General features: G+C 45.5%; 2 protein-coding genes across 2 annotated transcripts in view; one reads left to right on the top strand and one right to left on the bottom strand.

Moving 5' to 3' along the window:
- Positions 1–188: 188 nt before the first annotated feature.
- Positions 189–4,497, bottom strand: LOC145342433 (large ribosomal subunit protein eL42). Its single transcript, XM_080187995.1, has 5 exons — positions 4,342–4,497; positions 2,902–3,007; positions 2,165–2,232; positions 913–1,035; positions 189–264 (listed from the first exon to the last, which is right to left on the bottom strand). The coding sequence occupies exons 1-5, from the start codon at positions 4,495–4,497 to the stop codon at positions 244–246; spliced, it is 474 nt and encodes a 157-aa protein (XP_080044121.1). The 3' UTR covers positions 189–243.
- A 15,742-nt stretch (positions 4,498–20,239) lies between these two features.
- The window catches only part of btk (Bruton agammaglobulinemia tyrosine kinase), a 158,760-nt gene continuing 151,988 nt past the window's right edge, over positions 20,240–27,011 (top strand). Inside the window, exon 1 of the mRNA XM_080188159.1 lies at positions 20,240–20,326. The gene's annotated coding sequence lies outside the window, so the exon portion shown is untranslated. The remainder of the gene's footprint in view (positions 20,327–27,011) is intronic.

Below are 27,011 nucleotides of genomic sequence, written 5' to 3'. Positions count from 1 at the left end.
CTAAACCATTTCTTGATGTTACTGAAGTCTCTCATCCCTGTAACTAATGAGTGAATCTCTTCTGCACCTCCAAGGCATTGACGTCCTACCTAAAGCGTGATGCTCAGAATTGAAGAGCAGCATATGCCTAAAGGTTTACATTTTGCACCAGTTACTCAAAGGAGGGGGGAAGAAAAGTGTGACAACAATAACTTTTGATAAGTTTTATTGTGAATTGGTACTCCAACAAACAAAGAATGCAGCTTAGAACTGGATGACTTGGCCCTGGAAAACAAGCAGAGAACAAAGATTAGTAAACAGCTTAAATATCCAGTCAACATCAGCAATATTGACCAAGGTTACTGCCAGTATTCAAACCAGACAACATCCCCACAGTGTCACAGTTTCATCCAGTCAACATCACCTTTTCTGTGATCCTTCACCAATCTGGAGTCTCACATTTAACAGCCCACCTCTGTGCCTGTTGTCAGCATCCAGCAGCCACAGGAACACTGCAGAGTAAAGCTCCCTCTACACCATCCCCATCAAACAGTCCCAGGACAGAATTAGCAAGGAGTGACAGAATTTAAGGTTCTCTCTGCACTGTCACCATCAAACACCCCCAGGTCAGGTACCAGCTCCCTCTGCAGTACTCTCAGACTCCCACAACAACAAACTGCTTTCTCTCACTTGTACAATGATATGGAGATGCCAGCATTGGACTGGGGTGGGCACAATACAATTAAAAGACTTAGAGGATCCAGTCTGAAATTGTACAATATGAGACATGGGGCCAGGATGCAGCATGCAAATATTTCCCAAGCCCTGGGAGCGGGTTAGCAGTCCAACCAGACAGTACAGCTTCAGCATGATATTGTGAAGTGTCCAAAGCCCCCAGTCACAGATCCAGAAGGAAAGGGCTGATACTCTTACCTTCCTCTTCTTATCTCCTCCCAGTTCGAAGTGCTTGCATCTCTTGATGGCCAGCATTCTCTTCGACCGACAATTGGGCTCCACACACTCCAGTCTCAGCACAATCTTCTTTGTGGTCTTAGCCTGAAAATACAATGTCCACACACTGAAACCCCAGGTGCTCTCGATGAATCCGCACTCTTCAACTTGTTCCAACATTGTGGAACCTCAACACCATTATGACGCCAATTTGAACAACACCTGACCTCTATAACTGGACCCAGTATGTGAGGACAGGATTTGGTGTTCCGAGACACTCATTGCCAAACAATCACAATGCGACAGGCAAAAAAATCACAAACACCAGGTGACAGCGGCTTCAGACGATGACAAGAAAAAAAACCCCAAGAAACTAATTGACATAAAAGTCACATACTAACATGTGTAGCTGGCTACCACCTCCACGAACAATACCTACTCCAAACCATTTTTTCATCAGCTCTCTCACTTAAACATCAGTATTCTCCTGCATATTTCAACACCATCCAAAAGCTCCACAACTGGCCACATCCATTATGTAAACTGGGCCAGTCTCAGTAGCACATTAAAAACATCATACTGCATGGCACAGAATACATTAGGAAATCCAACAAAGGGGCACATACATGCACCATGAGGAAACGGCAACTCAAGAACAAGCAGTAGCTATTGGAAAACCCAGAATCAGTCCCTTACCAAACCTAAAGAGCTTGCATTTCTATTGCACTTTTCAAGACCTTGGGCCACGACAAGTAAGTTAGAACCAATTAAGTGTCATCAAGACTGACAGGCAATATGTGCACAACTGCAAGACCCATTTTCATAATGTTGGTTAATCTGTTTCAATGCTGTAGGCTGAGAAATGAATATTGGCCAAAACAAAAATGTGGGTGGCACAGTGGCAAGCACTGCTGCCTCACAGCACCAGGGACCCAGTTTAATTCCCAGCTTGGGTCATTGTGTGGAGTTTGCACATTCTCCCTGTGTTCCTCTGGGTGCTCCAGTTTCCTCCCACAGTCAAAGGTGTGCTGGTTAGGTGCTTTGACCCAAACAGGGGCCGGAGTATGGCGACAAGGGGAATTTCACAGTAACTTCACTGCAGTGTTAATGTAAGTCTTACTTGTGACTAATAAAGAAACTTTAACTCCCTACTTTTCTACGAAGAGTTAATGCCTGTCAAGAGGACAAGGCACAAACACCTCAGCAGTGCCTGCCCAAACACCCCATCTCTTACCTTTTTCCGAAATATAGGCTTTGTCTGTCCACCATAACCACTCTGCTTTCTGTCATAACGTCTCTTACCTGCAAGAAAAGATGGATTAAATATAGAATAAACATCAAATTCAGTACCTAACCTCTCACTCCATAACAGGACAAGACACTGACCATTATCTTGGTGTTAGGGTATTCCAACAAATCCCATATTATGAAAACACTCAATACACCTGGGGCAGCACTGTGGTCAGCACTGCTGCCTCACAGGACCAGCGACCCAGGTTTGATTCCCTGGCTTAAGTGACTGTCCACGTGGAGTTTGCAAGCTCTCCCCATGTCTGCTTGGATTTGCTCCCATAGTCCAAAGTTGTACAGAAAGTGGATTGGCCATGGCAGGGTTAGGGCATAGGTGAGGGACTCTTTTCGAGATCGATGCAGACTTGATGGGCTGAGTCGCCTCGTTCTGCACTGCAGGGTTTCTATGGTTCTAATCGGCTTCCATTCACCAAGTCATCAGTTTGCATTACAGAGAAGTCCGTGCATATCTGCAACGCACTTGGACACTAGTCAGCAACAAACTTTTTGCAAGTGAAGCAGGCTCTTGTCAGTGAGCAAAGGAAGCTTCCTTCTTCCCGATAGAGTTCCTCCATATAGGCCAGCAGCTCTGGCACCACACACTACATTTCACTTGACATTCTGTGCAAGAGCCTGAGCATTACAGCCAGCCCAAATCCCCAGCAGTGATTGCAAACTGACCCTGTGCGTATAAGGAATCCTTCCCCTTCTTGTACTGAGTAACCTTGTGGGGCTGGTGCCTACGACATTTTTTGCAATATGTCCTCCGGGTCTTTGGTACGTTGACCTACAAAAGAACATAAGTGATGAAAATTACAACATGAGCTTCTGCCTTCTGCTCAACAACTGACTAAATCATTTGAATTTTATGGCAGTACTCTCAAGCTCTGAAGCAAAATGTCTCAGGCATACACAATAAATTTACAATCCTCCACAGTAGAACACTTCCTCTCCCCCCAAAAGAAACAGAAATGTATCATTCCAGCATAGTCGCATCTCACTCTGTGATGGTGCTTTTCATTGAGAGCCAGGCTCAACACCCCGCAGACTATAATGACTGGGAGTGGGGCAGAATCACTGAATTACCTTTTGCCAACATGGATCTGTTACATAAGGATCTATCTCTGACTCCTTATTTCAAACCTACTCGCTTCACCTCAGCAACATCTCTTGAAAACTCAGCTCATTCCAAGTGATGATACCTCTACCCCTCTGTCTCCAGATTATCATTCCCCACCCCCCCACCTCCACATCCAGTATAGAACAAAATTTCCTCTAAACATTGGGACAAAAGCAGAGCCCATCACAAGCTGTTCCCTAGCAATCAATTCCATCCCTCTTTGTGCCAACTGTCTAAAACTTAACCAGACCATTCATAATCTGGGCATCATATTCAAGATGTGAAGATGCCTTCGTCAGGTAAGTGGGAGTTCTGTTCACAAACAGGGCATATAACGACACAAACTCAACTTACAAAATAATGGATTGAGGCCGTCCTCACGTGTGCAGAGGTAGCCTCAACTGGGATTTTAGGTTCATGTCACATTATCTGTAACCCCCCACGACTTGCCTGGGCAAGACTTACTAACTGTCCTACTGGAAGACAATATACATCTCTTTAACCTGTGCTTAATGCTCTCTCCACTCACACTGTCTGTACCTTTAAGACTTGATTACCTATAAAGATTCACATTCCACTTTGTAAATTGAGTTTGTGTCTTTATATGCCCTGTTTGTGATCAGAACTCCCACTTACCTGATGGAGCAGTGCTCCAAAATTTAGTGGATTTTGCTACCAAATAAACCTGTTGGACTTTAACCTGGTGTTGTGAGACATCATATTCAAAGGTGCTTCTGACTTTGCCATCCATGTCATTGCTAAACCACATGCCTCCACCTCAATAACAGCACCCAATTTGACTCTGCACACGTCTCAGCTGTTAAGGGTCAAGATGATATTTCTCTTCCTACAGGCCTGCTGACTATTCCCAGTTTTCGTTTTTGCAACCAAGATTCAACTATTCTAATACCTTCTGCAAACAAGAGATCATGCAAATCTATGCTGTCCCTGTTTTAATTCACAGCAAGCCCCATTCCCTGTGTTCCCTCGTTTTCAAATACCTCAATGGACTTGCCCTTCCCTATGTTTGCAATCTCCAGCCCCTCAAACCTGGGATATCTAATTTTCACCTCTAAAGTAGCTCCAATTTCACTCCTCCCACTATTGGCAATTGGCTGCCTGAGCGCTAAGCCCTGCAATTCTCTCCGAGACCCCATCTCATTAACCGTGTTTCTCTAAAATACCCTGAGATAGCTCTGAGTCTCACACTATCTCTCCTCAAGCAGAGAGGGGTTGCTGGGTCCGCCCTGCCCGGCAAACTCCAGTGATCTCAGCACCTGCTGCCTGTCCACAGCAATCGGGGTCCCCTTCAGCCACCGGCTGTAGGCCCCGGCTCCGGCCTCCAGGATTGGCAGGAGCCGCCGCCGACTCCAACCATCCCTCCGCCGATCCAACTCCCCCAGCGGCCTGCCGAACACCGGAGGCGGGTTCTAGGGGTTGCCGATGCTGGCAGTGCCGCTGCGGGGAGCGGATGGCGGCGGATTGTTCCCGGATCGTAGACTCGGCTTCACTCACCATTTTCCCAAATCGGGCGGTGAGCGGAAAGAGAGAGCGCGATGACGTCACTGCGCATCTCTAATAGAGCGCTAAGCATCCTGGGATACGGATGAGCGACGGCAAGAGCTGCGCTGGGAGGACCCGGGAGCACCGGGAGCTGGGAGGACTAGGAGCTGGGAGGACCTGGGAGCTGGGAGGACCAGGGGGCTGGGAGGACCCGGGAACAGAAAACAGTGAGGAGAGGAGGCCAGAGCTGTTCTGGGAGGACCAACGACTGGGAGGATAAGAGTGCTGAATGGAGCCAATGGCCAGCAGGAGGAAAAGAGCGTGGAGAATGAGATTGATGGAAATGGCGGGAATAAACACAAAGAGAGGAAAACAGTGAAATAGAGATATTAGTGAGGTTCCAGGATGTTCTGGATAGACAAGAAACACCAGATTCCCTATTAAACGTCAAATAGTATTTTTTCTCTGACATTCACTAATCTGGAATGTTTCTGTCGTTTATTTTCAGTAATACTCCAATTCAATGTAATCTATCTAAAATGGTTGTGAATTAATGTATAAACCTCATTGGAGGATTATTTAATTCCTCAGAGCTCACATGACATTACTGCCCTATGTAAGGTTAATGAGATCTATTTTTAGGCAAAAATGTCCCACATCCCAAGGAAGCCTGAAAAATGTTCTGCCCGAGCTGTCCAGGATGACTGGGCCCTTGTATAGACTAAAGTTAAAGTTTATTTATTGGCTCACAAGTAGGCATACATTAACACTGCAATGAAGTTTCTTTGAAAATCCCCCAGTCGCCATACCCTGGTGCCTGTTCAAGTACACTGAGGGAGAATTTGGCATAACCAATGCACCTAACCAGCACATCTTTTGGACTGTGGGAGGAAACCCACACAGATAAGGGGAGAACGTGCAATCTTGCACAGACAGTGACCCTAAGCCAGGAATCAGACCCAGATTCCTGGCACTGTGAGGCAGCAGTGCTAACCACTAATCAGGGACAATAGGACATGATTCAGGATCTACAAGGGAAAAGGGGATGTTAGACATTTGGTCTGTTGCCACCCATGTAATGCTTCTGAAACTCTTCAGTGGGGTTGTTGACGAATGAAGCATCTATAAGAGGTGGGTCAATGACGGGATGCTCATGAGAGGGAGCTCTATCAGCATTGCATCTGTGTGTAGGAGGCCTCTGAGTGTTTGTCTACGAGTCTGTCTATGATTAGGGCATCTATGAGCAGTGGGATTGTGAGTACAGGTCTCTGCTCACCCTTCAATCCCAGGTGTAATGTCCTAATTATGTTAGGAATTGTAGGTTTTAACAAAAAGATAGATTTTTAATACAGAGTCCCAGATGACCATGGTGAATGAACCTAAGATTCAGCAGAGCTCAGGTGAGAGCAAGGTTGAGAAAGCAGGGCCTTCATGAATAACCTCAGCTGGTACGGGATTGTGAACCCATGCTATTGCCACCGCCCTGTAGCATAAACCAGTCATCCAGTTAACTGAGCTAAACTGACTTCCTTGGTTTTAACAAAAAGAAAATAATATGGTTTGCACATGTGGATTCAAAGTAAGATACATCAGGTTTATTAAAAGAGCTTTTCTCTGCACTGCAAAGAGAACACACTGAAAATAAAATACACACTGTGGCAATACCCTAAAGACAGCACCATTAAATTATGTGATCAGCTCTTAAAGCAACCTGCAACCTGTTTTAAATATATAACATTCCTCCCCTTTCTGTGGCCATGATAAAAAATACTACCACAGTATTATACATAGGATCAATAATATTTGACACAATAGTATGCATTATTAATCGTTTTACACAGTCAATAAGGAAGTCAATTAAGAAGACATCTATTCTTCTTTGGTTGTGTACAACATTCTTGAATTTGACTGCCCTTGACCCTAGAAGTACCATTTCGACCTTCAGCCGACACTTATTTTTCGGAACGATTTCTGTATCATTCTCGCGTAGTATAGTAGCACAGACACAGTCATCGGGTAACTCAGATTTATGTCTTCCCTAGCAGTCTTCAGAACACTAATGACCAAAGAAGTTGTTATTGACGCTCTACTATCTCAAGATTCTGGAGGTAACAACAAATCAAATGTAATTCTTGACTTTCTCTTTAAGAGTAGCCATGATGTGGAGATGCCGGCTTGGACTGGGGTAGGCACAGTAAGTAGTCTCACAACACTAGGTTAAAGTCCAACAGGTTTATTTGGTAACACGAGCTTTCGGAGCGCTGCCCTTCATCAGATGAGTGCAGGATTTGTTTCACAAATAGGGTATATATAGATACTAACACAATTACAAGATAATGGTTAGAATGCAAGTCTTAACAGGTAATCAAATCTTTACAGGTGGAGACAATGTGAGTGGTGAGAGGGTTAAGCACAAGTTAAAGAGGTGTGAATTGTCTCAAGCCAGGACAGTTAGTGAGGTTTTGCAAGCCCAGGCAAGTCATGGGGATTACAGATAGTGTGACATGAACCCAAGATCCCGGTTGAGGCTGTCCTTGTGTGCAGAACTTGGCTATCAGTTTGTGTTCGGCGATTCTGCATTGTTGTGTGTCTTGAAAGCCGCCGGAGAACGCTTATCCAAAGATCAGAGATGAATGCTCTTGACTGCTGAAGTGTTCCCTGACAGGAAGGGAGTCCTCCTGCCTGGTGATTGTTGAGTGGTGTCCATTCATCCATTGTCGTAGCATCTGCATGGTCTCCCCAATGAATCATGCCTCAGGGACATCCTTTCCTGCAGCATATCAGGTAGACAACATTGGCTGAGTCGCAAGAATATATACCGTGTACCTGGTGGATGGTGTTCTCACATGAGATGATGGCATTCAAGGCGATGATCTGGCACATCTTGCAGAGGTTGCTCTGGCAGGGTTGTGTGGTGTTGTGGTCACTGTTCTCCTGAAGGCTGGGTAGTTTGTTGCGTACAATGGTCTGAAGTTACGTGGTTGTTTGAAGGCAAGTAGTGGAGGTGCAGGGATAGCTTTGGTGAGATGTTCATCTTCATCAATGACATGTTCAAGGCTCCGGAGAAGATATCGTAGCTTCTCCGCTCTGGAGAAGAGCTGGATGACAAAGGGTACTCTCTCTGCTGAAGTGTTTGTCTTCTGAGGAGCCGGTGCGGTTTTTTGCTGTGGCATGTCGATACTGTTGATTGATGAGTTGAGCGCCATATCCTGTTTTATGAGGCATCTTTCAGCATCAGGTGTCTGTTGCGATCTTCCTCATCTGAGCAGATCCTGTGTATATGAAGAGCTTGTCAGTAGGAAATGGATTCTATAACGTGTTTAGGGTGGAATATCATGAGGTTATCCTTAAGCTTACGGTACAGTGAAGTGTTAAGGTGATCATCCCTGATGGAGATGTGTGTGTCCAAGAATGCAGCCGGTTCTGGAGAGTAGTGGATGGAACTTCCTGATGTCACTATATAGTTATTTCAGTGATTGTTGTCATGAGTCAAAAGGAAGAAAATGTCATTTATGTATCTAATGTATAGCGTCGATTTAAGGTTCTGTGTGGTGAAGAGGTCTTGTTCAAACTTGTGCATGTTAGCATATTGAGGTGTGAATTTGGTCCCCATGACTCTTCCATGGATGAAGAATTTGTTGTTGAAGGTGAAGACGTTGTGGTCCAGGATGAAACAAATGAGTTGTAGGATTGCCTCTGGACTTTGGCAGTGGTCGGCATTGAGTACTGAGGCAGTTGTAGCATTGCTATCATTGTGGGAGATGCTGGTGTAGGGTGCTTCAGACATCCATTGTGATGAGGAGTGTTCCTGGTTCGGCTGCTCCATGGATGCTGAGTTTCTGTAAGAAGTCTGTAGTGTTGCAACAGAAGCTGGGGGTTCTTTGTATGATGGGGTTCAAGATGCCCTCGACATCGCCGGGAAGGTTCTCACGCAGGGTGCCATTGCTTAATATAATGGGATGGCCGGGTGCTTTTGCCTTGTGTATTTTCGGGAGGCAGTAGAGATCTCCAACGTGGGGTGTGCGTGGGATGAGAGCATGGAGGGTGCTCTGAAGGTCTGGATCAAAGTATGTTGAGTTGACGGGTGTGTTCTATGGTTGCATCTGAGGGTTGTGGTGTTCCTCGTTGTTCAGTTGTCGGAAATAGAATGGATTACTGCAAAGAAGTGTACCAACAACTGAATTACGAGGAACACTACAGACAGTCTGACCAAAGAACACCTGTCAACTCAACAGATCTCTACTGCCTCCTGAAGATAAACAAGGCCAACACACCCAGCCATTCAATCATATCAGACAATGGGACCCTATGTGAGAATCTCTCCAGCTACGACAAGAGTATCCTGAAACCCATTGTACAAAGAACCCCCAGCTTCTGTCATGACACTGCAGATTTAGAACATAGAACACTACAGCACAAACAGGCCCTTCGGCCCACAAGTTGCGCCGATCATATCCATACCTACCAGGCCACAGAGCTATCTGTAACTCCCAATCCCATTAAATCCCATATACTCATCCAGAAGTCTTTTAAAAGACCCCAGCAAGTTCACCTCTACCACCACCGATGGCAGCCGATTCCACTCACTCACCACCCTCTGAGTGAAAAACTTACCCCTAACATCTCCTCTGTACTTGCTCCCCAGCACCTTAAACCTGTGTCCTCTCGTAGCGACCATTTCAGCCCTGGGAAATAGCCTCCGAGAATCCACCCTATCTATTCCTCTCAACATTTTATAAACCTCTATCAGGTCGCCTCTCAACCTTCGTCTCTCCAGGGAGAAGAGACCTAGCTCCCTCAACCTATCTTCATAAGGCATGCCTCCCAATCCAGGCAACATCCTTGTAAATCTCCTCTGCACCCTCTCAATAGCTTCCACATCCTTCCTGTAGTGAGGTGACCAGAACTGCGCACAGTACTCCAAGTGGGGTCTGACAAGGAAGGGTCTTGTAAAGTTACCTCCTGACTCCTAAACTCAATCCCTTGATTAATAAAGGCCAGTACACCATACGCCTTCTTGACCACATCCTCCACCTGCGAGGGCGATTTAAGAGTCCTATGGACCCGGACCCGGACCCCAAGGTTCTTCTGCTCCTCAACACTGCTAAAACTCCTACCCTTGATATTGTACTCCTTCATCCCATTGGTCCTGCCAAAATGGACCACTACACATTTATCTGTGTTGAAGTCCATCTGCCACTTCTCCGCCCAGTCTTGCATCCTAGCTATGTCATGCTGCAACTTCTGACATCCCTCCAGACTATCCATAACACCACCAACCTTCATATCATCGGCGAACTTACTAACCCATCCCTCCACTTCCTCATCCAGGTCTTTTACGAAAATGACAAACAGCAAGGGTCCTAGAACAGATCCCTGGGGCATTCCACTGGTGACCGATCTCCATGAAGAAAAAGACCCATCCACAACCATTTGCCTTCTGCAGGCAAGCTAGTTCTGGATCCACAAGGCCAAAGCCCCTTGGATCCCATGCCCTCTCACCTTATCAAGAAGTCTTGCATGGGGGACCTTATCAAACGCCTTGCTGAAGTCCATGTAAACTACATCCACCGCTCTTCCTTTGTCAATGTGTTCAGTCACATTTTCAAAGAACTCAACTAGGCTCGTAAGACATGACCTGCCCTTGACAAAGCCATTTCTTACAGAAACTCAGCACGTATGGAGCAATTGAACCAGGAACACTCCTCATCACAATGGGATGTCTCGGCATGCTACACCAGCATCCCCCACGATGATGGCATTGCTGCAACTGCCTCAGTACTCAATGCCAACAACTGCTGATCTCCAGAAGCAATTCTACAATTCATCCGCTTCATCTTGGACCACAATGTCTTCATCTTCAACAATCAGCTCTTCATCCGGACACACGGAACAGCCATGGAGACCAAATTTGCATCTCAATATGCCAATATCTTCATGCACAGGCTTGAACAAGACCTCTTCACCACACAGGACCTTCAACCAACCCTATACTACATCGATGACATTTTCTTCCTTTGGACTCATGACGAATACTCACCAAAACAACTATATCATGACATCAACAAGTTCCATCCTACCATCAGACTCAAATGGACTGTTCTCCAGAATTGGTTGCATTCTTGGATACACACATCTCCATCAAGGACGGTCACCTCAGTACTTCACTATACCACAAGCCCACGGATAACCTCACGATGCTCCATTTCTCCAGCTTTCACCCTAAACACATTAAAGAAGCCATCCCCTACTGACAAGCCCTCTGTATACCTGCTCAGATGAGGAGGATCGCAACAGATACGTGCAGATGCTGAAAGATACCCTCATAAGAACAGGGAATGGCACTCAACTCATCGATCAACCATTCTGACGCACCACAGTGAAAAACCGCACCGACCTCCTCATAAGGTAGACAGAGTACCCTTCGTCGTCCAGTACTTCCCCGGAACGGAGAAGCTACGGCATCTTCTCCGGAGTCTTCAACATGTCATCAATGAAGACATCTCATCAAGACCATCCCCACACTCCCACTACTTGCATTCAAACAATCTCAAACAGACCAGTGCCCACAGCAAACTACCCAGCCTTCAGGAGAACAGTCACTGTGACACTACACAACCCTGCCACAGGAAGGTGTGTGGAATCATCAACATCAATCCCACTATCTCACATGAGAACACCATCCACCAGGTACATGATAAATACTCTTGCGACTCGGCCAACGTTACCTAACTGTTACGCTGCAGGAAAGGATGTCCCGAGGCATGGTACATTGGTGAGGCCATGCAGATGCTATGACAACGGATGAATGGACATCGCTTGACAATTATCAGGCAGGAGTGTTCCTTTCCTGTCAGATAACACTTCAACATTCAAGGGTATTCAGCCTCTGATCTTTGGGTAAGCATTCTCCAAGGTGGCCTTCACAACACACGGCAATGCAGAATCACCGAGCAAAAACTGATAGCCAAGTTCTGCACACATGACGAAAGCCTCAACCGGGATCTTGGGATCATGTCACACTATCTGTAACCCCCTGGGCTTGCAAAATCTCACTAACTGTCCTGGCTTGAGACAATTCACACCTGTGCTTAACCCTCTCTCCACTCACATTGCCTGTTCCTGATTATCTGTTATGACTCGCAGTCCAACCATTATCTTGTAAATTAAGTCTGTGCCTACATATGCCCTGTTTGTGAAACCAGCTCTTCACTCAACTGATGAAAGAGCAGCATTCCAAAAGCTTGTGCTACCAAATAAACCTGTTGGACTTTAACCTAGTGTTGTGACTTCTTACTGTGCCTATCCCAGTCCAACACCAGCATGGCAGCATCATGTTTCAAGAAAAACCAAACTTTCCGATCTTTCCTCATAGTTACAATTCTCCATCACTGGCAACATCCTAGTAAATCTTTTCTGCGGTCTCTCCAGAGCAATTATGTCCGTCCTGTAATGTGGTGACCAGAACTGCACACACTACTCCATTATGTCTGATACAGTTCCATCATTATATCCCTACTTTTGTATTGTATACTACTGCCAGTGAAGCACAGCATTCCATATACCTTCTTTACAACCAAAAAAATTAAAACACTTCCCATATCCTAAGTTTGTTTATTTATTAGGCTTTCATTAACACTTCAATGAAGTTACTGTGAAACTCCCCTAATTGCCACACTCTAGCACCTGGTCAGGGACACAGAGAATTTAGTATGGCCAATGCACCTAACTAGCATGTTTTTTGGGCTGTGGGAGGAAATCGGAATATCTGGAGGAAATCCAAGCGGACACAGAGGACAACGTGCAGAATCCACACAGCCAGTGACCCAAGCTGGGAATTCAATCCGGATCCCTTATGCTGTGAGGCAGCAGTGCTAACTGATTTCCTCTCTCCAAATCTGGTCCCACTTTTTCCTTAACTATTCTTTTGCTCTTTATATACTGGTTTTCCTCAATCTTGCTTGCTAACATATTTTCATGTCCTCTCCCTGATCTCTTTCTTTCTTTCTTTACTTGATCCCCGTACTTTCTATACTCCTCTAGGCTATCTGCAGTGTTGAGTTTCGATTATAACCTTTTTTTTCTGTTTAATATTCCCCTATGTTTTTCTAGACAACCATGGGGGTCTAGATTTGACAATACCATTTTTAGTTTGGGAGGTGACATGATGGCTTTGTACCCCAAGGATCTCACTTATTAGTGCTTCCCATTGATTTATCACTGGTTTATCCTTTTGTAGTCTTGTCTAGTCCACTTCAGCCAAATAACTTCTCAGTTTTGTAAAATTTGCATTCCCCCAGTTTAAAACATTTACTCCTGATTTATCTCTGTCCTTTTCCATAGCAATACTAAATCTAACTAAACTGTGATCACTAACCCTGATATGGTCACCCACTGTCACTTCACCCCCTTGCCCATTTTCATTTCCGATGACTAAATCTAGAATTATGCCTCTTGCTGGGCTTGTTATGTTCTTCAAGGATCTTTGTCAAGTCATTGTAAGTTTTGGTTCCTGGATTTGCTGGATGAACCAAGTTCTGGAGCAAATTATAAGTTTTATTGTACTGAGAAAAACTAGTACAAACAACTTGTTTCCAATTTTATTTGCTTGCACAAAGTACTGAAACTGTTCTACATAGAAACTCCAAGATTCATTTCTTTATTGAAAGCCCCCATGGATCCTAATTGACCAGCTATTTCTCTTGCAGGCACTAGCAACTCAAGACGCTCAATTTTCTTTTTAGTTTCTTCCCAGTACTTCCTTTTTACACTGGAGATTGTTAATTGATCTTTCTTTTTCTGTACAGCAGAGCATCCTTTTTTAAAAATATACCAGACACCACCTAGAGTCTCACCCTTCTCTGATTGGAAAGGCTCCCTCTTTTAAAACCAGACAGAGAGCTTTTGTTCTTATTTGTCTTCCTGGCACTGGCACTTTAATCTTTAATCCTATTGTTGCTAATTCCCCAGCTTTCTAATTTTCTAAGTGTGAGGACCCACAGTGATTTTCTCTACTTAGAATCTTTTCTCAATTAAACAAAATCCCGACTCATCATCAATTTTCTTTCTGTAATGTTCTAACTATGCTAGGGGTTATGGCTTTTAACAAAAAGAAAATAATCTGATTTGCACACGCAGATTCAAAGTGACATACAACAGGTCTATTAAAAGAGCTATTCTCTCCACTGCACAGAGTACAAACTGGAAGTAAAACAGCAGCCTGTGGCAACACAATTACGTCACAATCAAATTATGTGATCAGCTCTTAAACCAAAGACAGGGAATTATAGGCCGGTTAGTTTAACGTCTGTTGTAGGTAAAATGTTAGAATCCATCATCAAGGAGGAGATAGCGAGGCAACTTGAGGGGAATTGCTTGATAGAGCAGACGCAGCATGGTTTCGCTAAGGGGAAGTCGTGTCTGACAAATTTACTGGAGTTCTATGAGGATGTGTCTAGGGCGGTGGATAGAGGAGAGCCGGTGGATGTGGTCTTTCTTGATTAGCAGAAAGCGTTTGACAAGGTACCTCACAAGAGGTTATTGCAGAAGGTCAGGGGACATGGAGTTGGGGGTAGGGTGTTAGCGTGGATAGAGGATTGGTTGTCAAATAGGAGGTAGAGAGTGGGGGTCAATGGGTGCTATTCGGATTGGCGGTTGGTGACTAGTGGAGTGCCCCAGGGGTCGGTGCTGGGGCCTCAGCTATTTACCATTTATATAGATGATCTGGAGGAGGGAACCGAGTGTATGGTGTCAAAATTTGCTGATGACACCAAGATTGGTGGAACGGCAAATTGTGCGGAGGGTGTGGAGAGTCTGCAGAAGGATCTAGATAGGCTGGGCGAATGGGCCAGGAACTGGCAAATGGAATTTAATGTTGGCAAGTGCAAGGTGGTCCACTTTGGTAGGAATAATGGTAGGAAGGATTATTACTTACGTGGCGAAAAACTGCAGCAGGCGACGGTGCAGAGGGACCTCGGGGTCCTTGTGCATGAGTCACAAAAACCCAGCTTGCAGGTGCAGCAGGTGGTCAGGAAGGCGAATGGGATGCTGGCCTTCATAGCGAGGGGGATTGAACATAAAAGTAGGGAGGTCTTGCTGCGGCTGTATAGGGCATTGGTGAGGCCGCAGCTGGAGTACTGTGTGCAGTTTTGGGCGCCGTACTTACGCAAGGATATTTTGGCCTTGGAGGGAGTGCAGAGGAGGTTTACTAGGCTGATGCCGGAGTTGAGGGGGTTGAGCTATGAGGAGAGGCTGAATAAACTAGGCTTGTACTCGTTAGAGTTTAGAAGAATGAGGGGAGATCTCATTGAGACGTATAAGATGATGAATGGGATAGATAGGATAGAGGTGGAGAGACTCTTCCCGCTCAGAAAAGACAGTAGGACTAGGGGGCACAGCCTCAAGATAAAGGGGGGGTGCGGTTTAGAACGGAGTTGAGGAGGAACTTCTTCACTCAAAGGGTGGTGAATCTCTGGAATTCTCTGCCCGTTGAAGTGGTGGAGGCTACCTCGCTAAATATTTTTAAGACGCGGGTTGATGGGTTTTTGATAAGAGAGGGGATTAAGGGTTATGGGGGGAGGGCGGGAATGTGGAACTGAGCCACGACAGATCAGCCATGATCTTATTGAATGGCGGGGCAGGCTTTAAGGGCTAGATGGCCTACTCCTGCTCCTATTTCTTATGTTCTTATGTTCAAACTGCAATAATTTTTAAATCTATATCAGCAGGTCTCAGAGATTAGGACATGGTTGTTTGACACTAAAGGCTGTTTGTGTGAAGGACATGATGTGGAGCTGCCGGTGTTGGACTGGGATATACACAGTAAAAGTCTCACAACACCAGTTTAAAGTCCAACAGGTTTATTTGGTAGCAAACACCACTAGCTTTCGGGGCTCTGCCCCTTCGTCAGATGAGTGGGGAGTTCTGACCACAAACAGTTTCCCCTTCTGTACCCACTGTCAGTGTTCATTTTTGCTGTAATGGGACAATCAGTGAACTTGTGATTATCTCAGTAGTTAGTCAATTAAAGTGCTACTGAATCCTGGCTCATGTACTTGCCACTCGGGGCACAGTTCTGTAGTTTACTTTAGTCTTTACTTCAAATGGATACAGGTTCGAACCTGAGCAGCAACATTACTTGCTATTCTGTGCGAGATTACACAGGAGGCTTGAACAACGTTTCATTTCCTATCCTTTGTGCATATTGTATTGTTCCACCCCCTCCACCCCAACAAGTGATTCATTGTGAACAATGAACTAGGGCGGCACGGTAGCACAGTGGTTAGCACTGCTGCCTCACAGCTCCAGGGATCTGGGTTCAATTCCCAGCTTGGGTCACTGTGTGGAGTTTGCACATTCTCCTCATGTCTGCATGGGTTTCCTCCAGGTGCTCTGGTTTCCTTCCACAATCGAAAGATGTGTGGGTTAGGTTGATTGGCTATGCTAAATTGACTGTAGATCCATAGGTTAGAGAGGATTAGTGAGTAAAATATGCACGGATTGGGGGTAGGGCCTGTGTGGGATTGTGGTCGGTGCAGATTCGATGGGCCGAATGGTCTCTTTCTGTACTGGATGGTTTCAATGATTTCTGATTTAACTGTTTACAGCTCAGAAGGAGACCATTCTGCCCAATGTTTGTGTTGGCCCTCTGGAAGAGCTAGATTTACTTTGCTGTCCTTTCCCATCACCTTGTAGATCTTCAGAACCTTATACAATTCCGTTTTGAAAGCCTGATTTTCACTATCTGCAATATTTTGCTCAGTTATGAATGGGAGACCTACTGATGTTCATAGGAGAAGACTAAAAGAAGTGGTGTATAATATTCATTCATTGCATGTATCTGTAAATAAAATTGACCAGGAGTGTATCTGAAGATTTGAAGAATGGTCTATACACATGGGGATGAAAGAAACAATGGGGCAAATTTTACCTTTCCACCCACTATGGGAATCAGAGTGGGCAAGAGGCAGACCTTGGGCAGGATTTTCCAGTTTTGGAGCAAGCGAGGCTGGAAAATCTGCCCAAAGAACAGATTTATATATTATCTTTCAGAATGATAGGACAAGCCAACGTGCTTTATAACTAGTGAAGCTTTTTTGAAGTATAATCACTGTTGTGGGAAACACAGCAGCTAATTTTCACACAGCAAGTTCCCACAAACAGCATAGCATCCCTACAGTACAGAAGGAGGCCATTTGGCTCATCGGGTCTGCACCATTTCTCCGAAAGTGAATCTTACCTAGGCCCTCCCCGTCGCCCTATCCCTACAACCCCACGCATTTACTTTGGTTAATCCACCTAATTTACAGATAGAACATAGAAAAACTACAGCACAAACAGGCCCTTCGGCCCACAAGTTGCGCTGATCATATCCCGATCTTTGGACACTGAGGCCAAAATTTTACCACCCTGCCCACCACATGAATCAGAGCGGGTGAGGGCCAGACAATGGAAGGATCCATTGACCTCAGGTGGGATTTTATGGTTTCGGGATGAGTGAGGCCGTAAAATCCCACCCTAGGGGTCAATTTAGCATGGCTAATCCACCTAGCCTGTACATATTTGGGCCCTATGGGGGAATTTACCATGGCTGATCTATCTGCACATCTTTGAACTGTCTGAGGAAACCAGAGCACCCAGAGGAAATCCACACAGACACGGGGAGGAAGCATAAACTCCACACAGATAAGTCACTGGAGTGGAGAAGGATGAGAGGCAACTTAATAGAGGTTTATAAGATAATGAGAGGGATTGATTGAGTGGACGAGCAGGGACTATTTCCTCGGGTGGATGTAGCTGTCACTAGGGGGCATAACTATAAGGTTCATGGTGGGAGATATAGGAGGGATGTCCGAGGCAGATTCTTCACCCAGAGAGTGGTTGGGGTGTGGAATAGACTGCCTGCTGTGATAGTGGAGTCAGACACTTCAGGAACTTTCAAACGGTTATTGGATAGGCACATGGAGCACTCCAGAATTATAGCGGGGGGGAATGGCTTGACCTTGGGATTTGTCATAGCTCGGCACAACACTGAGGGCCGAAGGGCCTGTACTGTGCTGTACTGTTCTACGTTCCACCAAGGCTGGAATTCAACCCAGGTCCTGACATTGTGAAGCAGCAGTGCTAAATACTGTGCCACTGACAGTGATTAGATAATGCTGTTGATTGAGGGATTAAAATTGGTCAGGCACTGGGGAGAACTCCCTTCTTCTCTTCAAACTAGCACCATGGAATCCTCCATCTGTAAAGGGCAAATGAGGTTTTGGTTTGACAAGATACCCAAAAGCAGAAAGACACCTCTGACAATACTGAACATTGAAAATGCTGGAAATACTCAGCAGGTCAGGCAGCATTCTGTGGGACAGATGCAGAGTTAGGCTGGGATTCTCCCATCTTGCTGTACTGCTCGAGTAGTGAAGTGGGCTGGGCCTTTAGTGGGATTCGTGACCAACATCCAACTGATCACAAGTCTCCGAGGCCCTTTTTTCAACCTTAGCAGCTCTATGCCGGCAATCAGCATGGAGCTGATTACCATATGGATATAGTTATTTCCAAATGATTAGCAGGCCCAGGAGAGGTTCCCACCAGCAGGAGTTTCCAACTGTTTCCCACCAAAAGGGAATAGGTGTGCTCATCCTCATGGGTACAGAGGCCATTGGTGGTAGCGGGTGTCTTGCTGCAACTCTGCAATGGATCAGTGGGGGAGAGAGTGGGGATGATCGGGGCTGGCTTTTGGTAGGGGGGTGGTGGTGGAGGCCAATATGCATGTGCTAATGTCCCCACTGACACATTGGTGCATGTGCAGTAGCCCACTGAGTGCACTGATTCTGGCCTCTCCAGCAGATGAGGCTCTGCCCCCCACGTTCCAGCATGAATCCCTCTGACGCATTCTATGATGCACAGAGTACCTGAGATTCGTTCAGATAAGTACACCCATTGGGCACTTCGCTTTAGTTTTTTTGGGGAGAATCCCAGCTTTAGTTGCAGGTTGATGACCTTTAATCAGAACTGGGAAAGGTTAGAGATGTAATAGGTTTAACTAAGTCCAGAGAGAGTGGTATGGAAGAGAAGAATTAAAGGGAAAATCTATTAGGGTGGAAGGCAAGAGTGAGTAAATGACAGGATGATTGTGCAAGACGAAAGGAGATAGTAGTGGGATAAGTTTTAAAATAATACCAAAAATGAATCTTGAGGGGGATGTAAATGTAACAGCAGAATTGGTGCCAACAGCTGCTGGACTAATAAGTGGGAGTGACGGTAACAACCTGAAATTAGTGAACTCAAATGTTGAAATGCGTTTTAATTCAGAAATGAGGTGATCTCAATCTTAAGCTTCACTGATATAACACAGGAAACCAAGGACAGAGATGCCGGAGTGGGAGGAATATTAGAACAGCCCACGGTTGGAGAATTAAGTTCCGGCTTGAGGAATGAATGGAGGTTTTCGAACTATCTAATCAGTATTTGGTTTCCTTGGTGTTAACATAGAACATAGAACATAGAACACTACAGCACAAACAGGCCCTTCGGCCCACGAGTTGCACCGATCACATCAACACCTACCAATCTATAGACCTATCTATAACCCCCAATCCCATAAAACCCCATATACTCATCCAGAAGTCTTTTAAAAGACCCCAGCGAGTTCGCCTCCACCACCACTGACGGCAGCCGATTCCATTCACTCACCACCCTCTGAGTGAAAAACTTACCCCTAACATCACTTCTGTACTTTCCTCCCCGCACCTTAAATCTGTGTCCTCTCGTAGCGACCATTTCAACCCGGGGAAATAGCCTCTGAGAATCCACCCTATCTATTCCTCTCAACATTTTATAAACTTCTATCAGGTCGCCTCTCAACCTTCGTCTCCCCAAGGAAAAGAGACCCAGCTCCCTCAACCTAACTTCATAAGGCAACTGCACAGCATGTGTCGAACTGGAGTTTGTGTAAACATTTGTGGATTGATTCTTGATGCTATAACCTGATTCAGAGATAAAAGTGAGCCATGCTTAGTACAATAATTGCTGCTGACATCTTAAGTGCTCGTTAATAACTCGTGTTACAATAATCTCAATGAACTGAAGCGGTGTCAAGCATGGACCTTCCTTCCAAACCCAAACTGGCCATTTCTTATTAAGCTACTCCTCAGGATAGCTTCCACCATTTTGCCTATTATGACAACAATCTAAATAATCAACTTTCTGTTTCAGAAGTGAGAGTGCTACCTCTGAGTTACAGGACTGCGCAAAGATCATCGAGCAGTCAGTTTGGAGACACCAGATACAGAATGGCAGCAAACAGGAGGGGGCAGCAAGGGAATGTGTGAATACAAATTCATTTAAATAAAAACTGCCCTTGATGGAAATGAGGAACTTATTTAGTAGTTCCTGGCACAGGGTGGAGCTAACACTGTTTCAGATAAATTAAAGTGTGAGAGAACACAGTTGAACTGATTCTGGTGGCTATACATGGATAGTTAGAAGGTAAGTAATAAGAAACAAGAGTTCTTTCTGTATGTGTGCTCTGTGTAACAACCTGTGGATTGCATTTCAATCCAACTTGCATTTTCACAAGTGGTGTGGGTAGGTGGTTTTTTTGTGTGGGTTGGTTCTTTTTCCTGTTTAGTTTGGATTTGGGGAACTGCAGCATTGTAACTGTATTTGATAAGTATTTCTGCAAGCCAGACCTGCTGAGTGAATGATGGGGAGAGGGGTCTCTGTTTCTCCTGGCTCTGTTGGTTCGCAGTTTACCCAAGTGTGGACTGCTGTGCTGTCCTCTGTACTCTCCAGCCCTGCTCCTCCAGTATCTCACGGTTAAGCTGCCTCTGTCTGCAGTGCAACAAGGCTGTGTCTAACTTCATCGAAGGTGTGATTCTTTCAACACCACCAGTAAATGTGCAAAGAAACCCAAATAAATATTTCAACTTTTGCCACAGTTTTGCTACACACAGGCCAGCAGTAATCTGCTTTCAAAACTAATTTCTCACCCTTATTTTAATTATCTTTCCACTGGAGTTTACCTCTTTAACTTGGTGGTAGAAATTTAAACCTTGCTTTAAACTACCTAAAAACTTGCTGCAGCGGCCACGCACCAAGAGAAAGAAATCTTTCAGTGCCAATAGGGAGGAAGCACAGCACTGCCTGAGGTACTGCCTTTCCAATCTGATACTTAAAACTGAGGCCCTGTCCATGGCCCAATTCCTTAAAAGCACAAAAGACAGGGGCAACCGAGGGTCAGTTAACCCTTCAAGACTCATCCATCAAAGCGATCGTGGCTGAACATGTATATCAACTCCAATTTTTACACTCCATCATTCTGAGTCCTGAAAATACTCATCGATTAAGCATTCACAACTCTACAGAGAATCCCACGGTGTGAGTGAGAATATTAAATAAGAGCCATGGAGTTCTTCCAGGTCTCATGGCTGATATCTAACTTCAGTAAACATTACTAAAAAATGGACAGATTCATTATGATATTGCTATTAGTGAGATCTTACAGAGCTGTGTGTTTCCAACATTTTAAACTATTCATCATGAAGCACTTTTATTTTATTCGTTCATGCTGACTGGCCAGCATTTATTGCCCATCCCTCGTTGCCCTTGAGAAGGTAGCGGTGAGCTGCCTTCTTGAATCGCTGCAGTCCATGTTCTGTGGGTTGACCCACAATGTCTTTAGCGAGGGAATTCCAGGATTTTGACCCAGCTACTACGAAGGAACAGTGATATATTTCCAAGTCAGGATGGTGAATGGCTTGGAGGGTAACTTGCAGGTGGTGGTGTTCCCATTTATTTGCTGCCTTTATCCTTCTAAACAGAAGTGGTCGTGGGTTTGAAAGGCGCTGTCTAAGAATTCTTGGCGAATTGCTGTAGTACATCTTGTAGATAGTTCACACTGCTGCTACTGACCATCAATGGTGGAGGGATTGAATGTTTGTAGATGTGGTGCCAATCAAAAGGGCTGCTTTGTCCTGGATGGTGTCAAGCTTCTTGAGTGTTGTTGGAGCTGCACCCAATCAGGCAAGTGGGGAATATTCCAACATACTTCTGACTTGTGCCTTGCAAATGGTGGATAGGCTTTGGGGAGTCAGGAGGTGAGTTACTCGCTGCAGTATTCCCAGCCTCTGACCTGCTCTTGTAGCCACTGTGTTTATGTGGTGATTCCAGTTGAGTTTCTGGTCAATGGTAACCCCAAAGATGTTGACAGTAGGGGATTCAGTGATAGTTACACCTTTGAGTGTCAAAGGGCAGTGGTTAGAGTGTCTCTTATTGGTGATGGTTGTTGCCTAGCATTTGTGTGGCGTGAATGTTACTTGCCACTTGTCAGCCCAAGCCTGGATATTGTCCAAAACTTGTTGCATTTGAACATGAACTACTTCAATATCTGAGGAGTCGCGAATGGTGCTGAACATTGTACAATCATCGGTGAACATCTCCACTTCTGACCTTATGATGGAGAGAAGGTCATTGATGAAGCAGCTGAAGATTATTAAGCCTAGGACACTACCTGAGGGATTCCTCAGAGATGTCCTGGAGCTGAGATGACTGACCCTCTACAACCACAACCATCTTGCTATGTACCAGGTATTACTCCAACCAGTGGAATGTTTGCCACCTGATACAATTGATTCCAGTTTCACTACGGCTCCTTGATGTCACACTTGGTCAAATGTGGCCTTGATGCCAAGGGCTGTCACTTTCACCTCACCTCTGGAATTCAGCTCTTTTGTCCATGTTTGAACCAAGGCAGTAATGAGACCAGGAGCTGAGTGACACTAGCAAAACCCAAACTGAGCGTCATTGAGCAGGTTATTGCTGAGCAGCTGCTGCTTGATAGACTGTTGATGACCCCATCCGTCACTTTACTGATGATTAAGAGTAGACTGATTGGGCGGTAATTGGCTGGGTTGGCTTTGTCCTGCTTTTTGTGTATGGGACTTACCTGGGCAATTTTCCACATTGTTGGGTAGATGCCAATGTTGTAACTGTACTGGAAAAGCTTGGCTAGGGGAGCAGCAAGTTCTGGAGCACAAGTCTTCAGTGTTGTTGCTGGAATGTTATTAGGACCCATCGTATTTGCAGTATCCAGTGCCTCCAACAGTTTCTTGATTTCACGTGGAGTGAATCGAGAGCATACTAAGGTCATGTTTTACTCAGGTCATATTTTTTTTTCTAGTTCAGTTAGTAAATGAAGAAACATAGTCACTCTCCACTCTGGCTTGTGTTGCCTGGTCTGGGTCATAGGAATGATGCCAAATATCTACCCAGTGAATTATGGAGCAGAAACCATCAGATAGGGATTGCTGCCAGGATGAATCTGGCTGAAATTTGTAATCTTGAGAACGTAGTTCAATAATAGTGGCTGTGAGGGGGCTCCACTGAAGCTTAAAGGTTGTCAGGATAATCATTGCCTGGCTCACAGGATAAACAGCCACCTAACGTTTAAGGGAACTTGACCCTCACACCCCATCAACTGAGAGCACCAGAAACCACCACACCTCAACAACAAACAACACCTGAGACCCTCACACCCCATCAATAAAAAACACCCGACACTCACACCCCATCAATAAACAACAGCCGAGACCCTCACATCCCATCAATAAAGAACTCCCGAGACCCCCACACAACATTAATAAACAATACCCAAGACCCCACACAATATTAATAAACAATACCTGAGACCCCACACCCCACCAATACACAATACCTGAGACCCCCACACCCCATCGATAAACAACACCCGAGACCCCCAACACCATCAATACAAAATATCCGAGACCCCCACACCCCATCGATAAACAACACCCGAGACCCCCAACACCATCAATACAAAATACCCGAGACCCCCACATCCCATCAATAAACAACACCCGAGACCCCCAACACCATCAATACAAAATACCCGAGACCCCCACATCCCATCGATAAACAACACCCGAGACCCCCAACACCATCAATACAAAATACCCGAGACCCCCACATCCCATCAATAAACAACACCCGAGACCCCCAACACCATCAATACAAAATATCCGAGACCCCCACACATCATCAATAAACAACACCTGAGACCCCCACACACCATCAATACAAAATACCTGAGACCCCCACACATCATCAATAAACAACACCCAAGGCCCCCCACACCCCATCAATAAACAACACCCAAGGCCCCCCACACCCCATCAATAAACAACACCCAAGACCCCCCACACCCCATCAATAAACAACACCCAAGACCCCCCACACCCCATCAATAAACAACACCCAAGACCCCCACACACCATCAATACAAAATACCCGAGACCCCCACACATCATCAATAAACAACACCTGAGACCCCCACACACCATCAATAAACAACACCCAAGACCCCCACACCCTATCAGTACACCACACTCGAGACCCCCAACATCCCATCAATACACAACACCTGAGACCCCCACACCCCATCAATTCTCAACACCCGAGACCCCCACCTCCATCGATACACAACACCTGAGACCCCCCACACCCCATCAATACACAATACCTGAGACCCCCACACCCCATCAATACACAATACCTGAGACGCCCACACCCTATCAATAAACAACACCCAAGACCCCCACACACCATCAATAAATAACATCTGAGACACCCACATCCCATCAATACACAATACCACAAGACCCTACACCCCATCAATAGCACTCGAGATCCCCAAACCTCATCAATAAACAACTCCTGAGACCCCCACACCCCATCAATACACAACACCCGAGATTCCCACACCCATCAATAACACCCGAGACCCCCACACCCCATCAATACAAAATACCCAAGGCCTCCACACTCCATCAATAAACAATCAAGACCCCCACACCCCATCAATAAACAACACCCAAGTCCCCCACACCCCATCAATACAAAATACCCAAGGCCTCCACACTCCATCAATAAACAATCAAGACCCCCACACCCCATCAATAAATAACACCAGAAACCCCCCACACCCATCAATACATAATACCCAAGACCCCCACACTCCATCAATAAACAACACCCAAGACCTCCACATCCCATCTATACACAACTCCCGAGACCCCCACACCCCATCAACACACAACACTCAAGACCCCCATACTCCATCAACGAACAACACCTGAGACACCCATACCTGACCCCATCAATACACGACACCCGAGACTTCTACAAACCAGGCTGCTTTCCTTGAGCTATATTCCTTAATGAGTATTTGCAGTTAATGAATTTCACTATGCAGGGGACTGCATGCAAGCTTCGTTATTTACACAGCTTATACCTGTTTTTAAGCATTTTACAACAGGTGGAACAAGATCTTGACCTTTATTGATAAGTCCTTCTCCATGCAGAGGGACCTCGGGGTCCTTGTGCATGAGTCGCAAAAACCCAGCTTGCAGGTGCAGCAGGTGGTCAGGAAGACGAATGGGATGCTGGCCTTCATAGCGAGGGGGATTGAATATAAAAGTAGGGAGGTCTTGCTGCGGCTGTATAGGGCATTGGTGAGGCCGCAGCTGGAGTACTGTGTGCAGTTTTGGGCGCCGGACTTACGCAAGGATATTTTGGCCTTGGAGGGAGTGCAGAGGAGGTTTACTAGGCTGATTCCGGAGTTGAGGGGGTTGAGCCATGAGGAGAGGCTGAATAAATTAGGCTTGTACTCACTAGAGTTCAGAAGAATGAGGGGAGATCTCATTGAGACGTATAAGATGATGAATGGGATGGATAGGATAGAGGTGGAGAGACTCTTCCTGCTCAGAAAGGACAGTAGGACTAGGGGGCACAGCCTCAAGATAAAGGGGGGGCGGTTTAGAACGGAGTTGAGGAGGAACTTCTTCACTCAAAGGGTGGTGAATCTCTGGAATTCTCTGCCCGTTGAGGTGGTGGAGGCTGCCTCGCTAAATATTTTTAAGACGCGGGTTTTTGATAAGCGAGGGGATTAAGGGTTATGGGGAGAGGGCGGGAATGTGGAACTGAGCCACGACAGATGAGCCATGATCTTATTGAATGGCGGGGCAGGCTCGAAGGGCTAGATGGCCTACTCCTGCTCCTATTTCTTATGTTCTTATGTTCTTATATTGGTGATTTTGCAAATTGAGTACTGTTCTGTTCTCCTTAGTAAGGAAGGATAGGCTTGCATTGGAAGTTGTTCATAGACAGTTCTTGATTCCTGGGATGTGGACTTATTTCCAAAGAAGGATTGAGCACATTGGGCCAATACCCAATGGAGTTTAGGAAAATCAAAAGATTCTGAGGAGGATTGACAGAGTGGTTGCTGAGAGTATATTTCTCCTTGTGGAAGAATCTAGAACTCAGGGCACAGTTTAAAAATATGGTATAAAAACAAAGAACAAAAGAAAATTACAGCACAGCAACAGGCCTTTCAGCCATTCAGGCCCGCACCAACCATGCTGCCTGTCTGGACTAAAACGCCCTACCTTTCCAGGGACTATATCCCTCGATTCCTATCCCATTCATGTATTTATCATGATGCCTCCTAAAAGTCACTATCGTATCTGCTTCCGATCCAGGCAGCGAGTTCCAGGCACCCAACACTCTCTGTGTAAAAAACATGCTTCATACATCTCCTTTAAACCTTGCCCCTCACACCTTAAACCTATGCCCCCTACTAATTGACTCTTCCACTCTTCTAGGAAAAGCTTCTGACTATCCACTCTTCCATGCCCCTCATAATCTTGTAGACTTCTATCAGGTCGCCGCTTAACCTCCATTGTTACAGTGAGAACAAACCAAGTATCTCTGACTTCTCTTCATTGCCTAAAGCCCTACATACCAGGCAACATCCTGGTAAATCTTTTCTGTACCCTCTCCAAAGCCTCCACGTCCTTCCGATAGTGCGGTGACCAGAATTGAACACTATATCCAAGTATCTCCCATTTATGAAGTTCTTGAAGAATTTCTTCCTCAGAGAGCTGTTAATCTTTGGAATTATCTTCCACAGAAAGCAGTGGAGGCTGTGTTATTGATTTGACTATGTTCAAAACTGAGTTAGATTTTTGATTGACAAGAGAGATAGGAAGAAATTTCTCCTCTTAATGGACGGATCAATGACTGGGGGTATAGATTTAAGATAAGGGGCAGGAGATTCAGAGGGAATGTAAGCAAGAACCTTTTCATCCAAAGGGTG

Source organism: Carcharhinus amblyrhynchos, chromosome 4, assembly GCF_965287045.1.
Source record: "Carcharhinus amblyrhynchos chromosome 4, sCarAmb.v2.hapA, whole genome shotgun sequence".
Lineage (NCBI taxonomy): Eukaryota > Metazoa > Chordata > Chondrichthyes > Carcharhiniformes > Carcharhinidae > Carcharhinus > Carcharhinus amblyrhynchos.
Note: the sequence above shows the minus strand (reverse complement) of the source record. Positions and strands in the feature narration are given on the sequence as shown.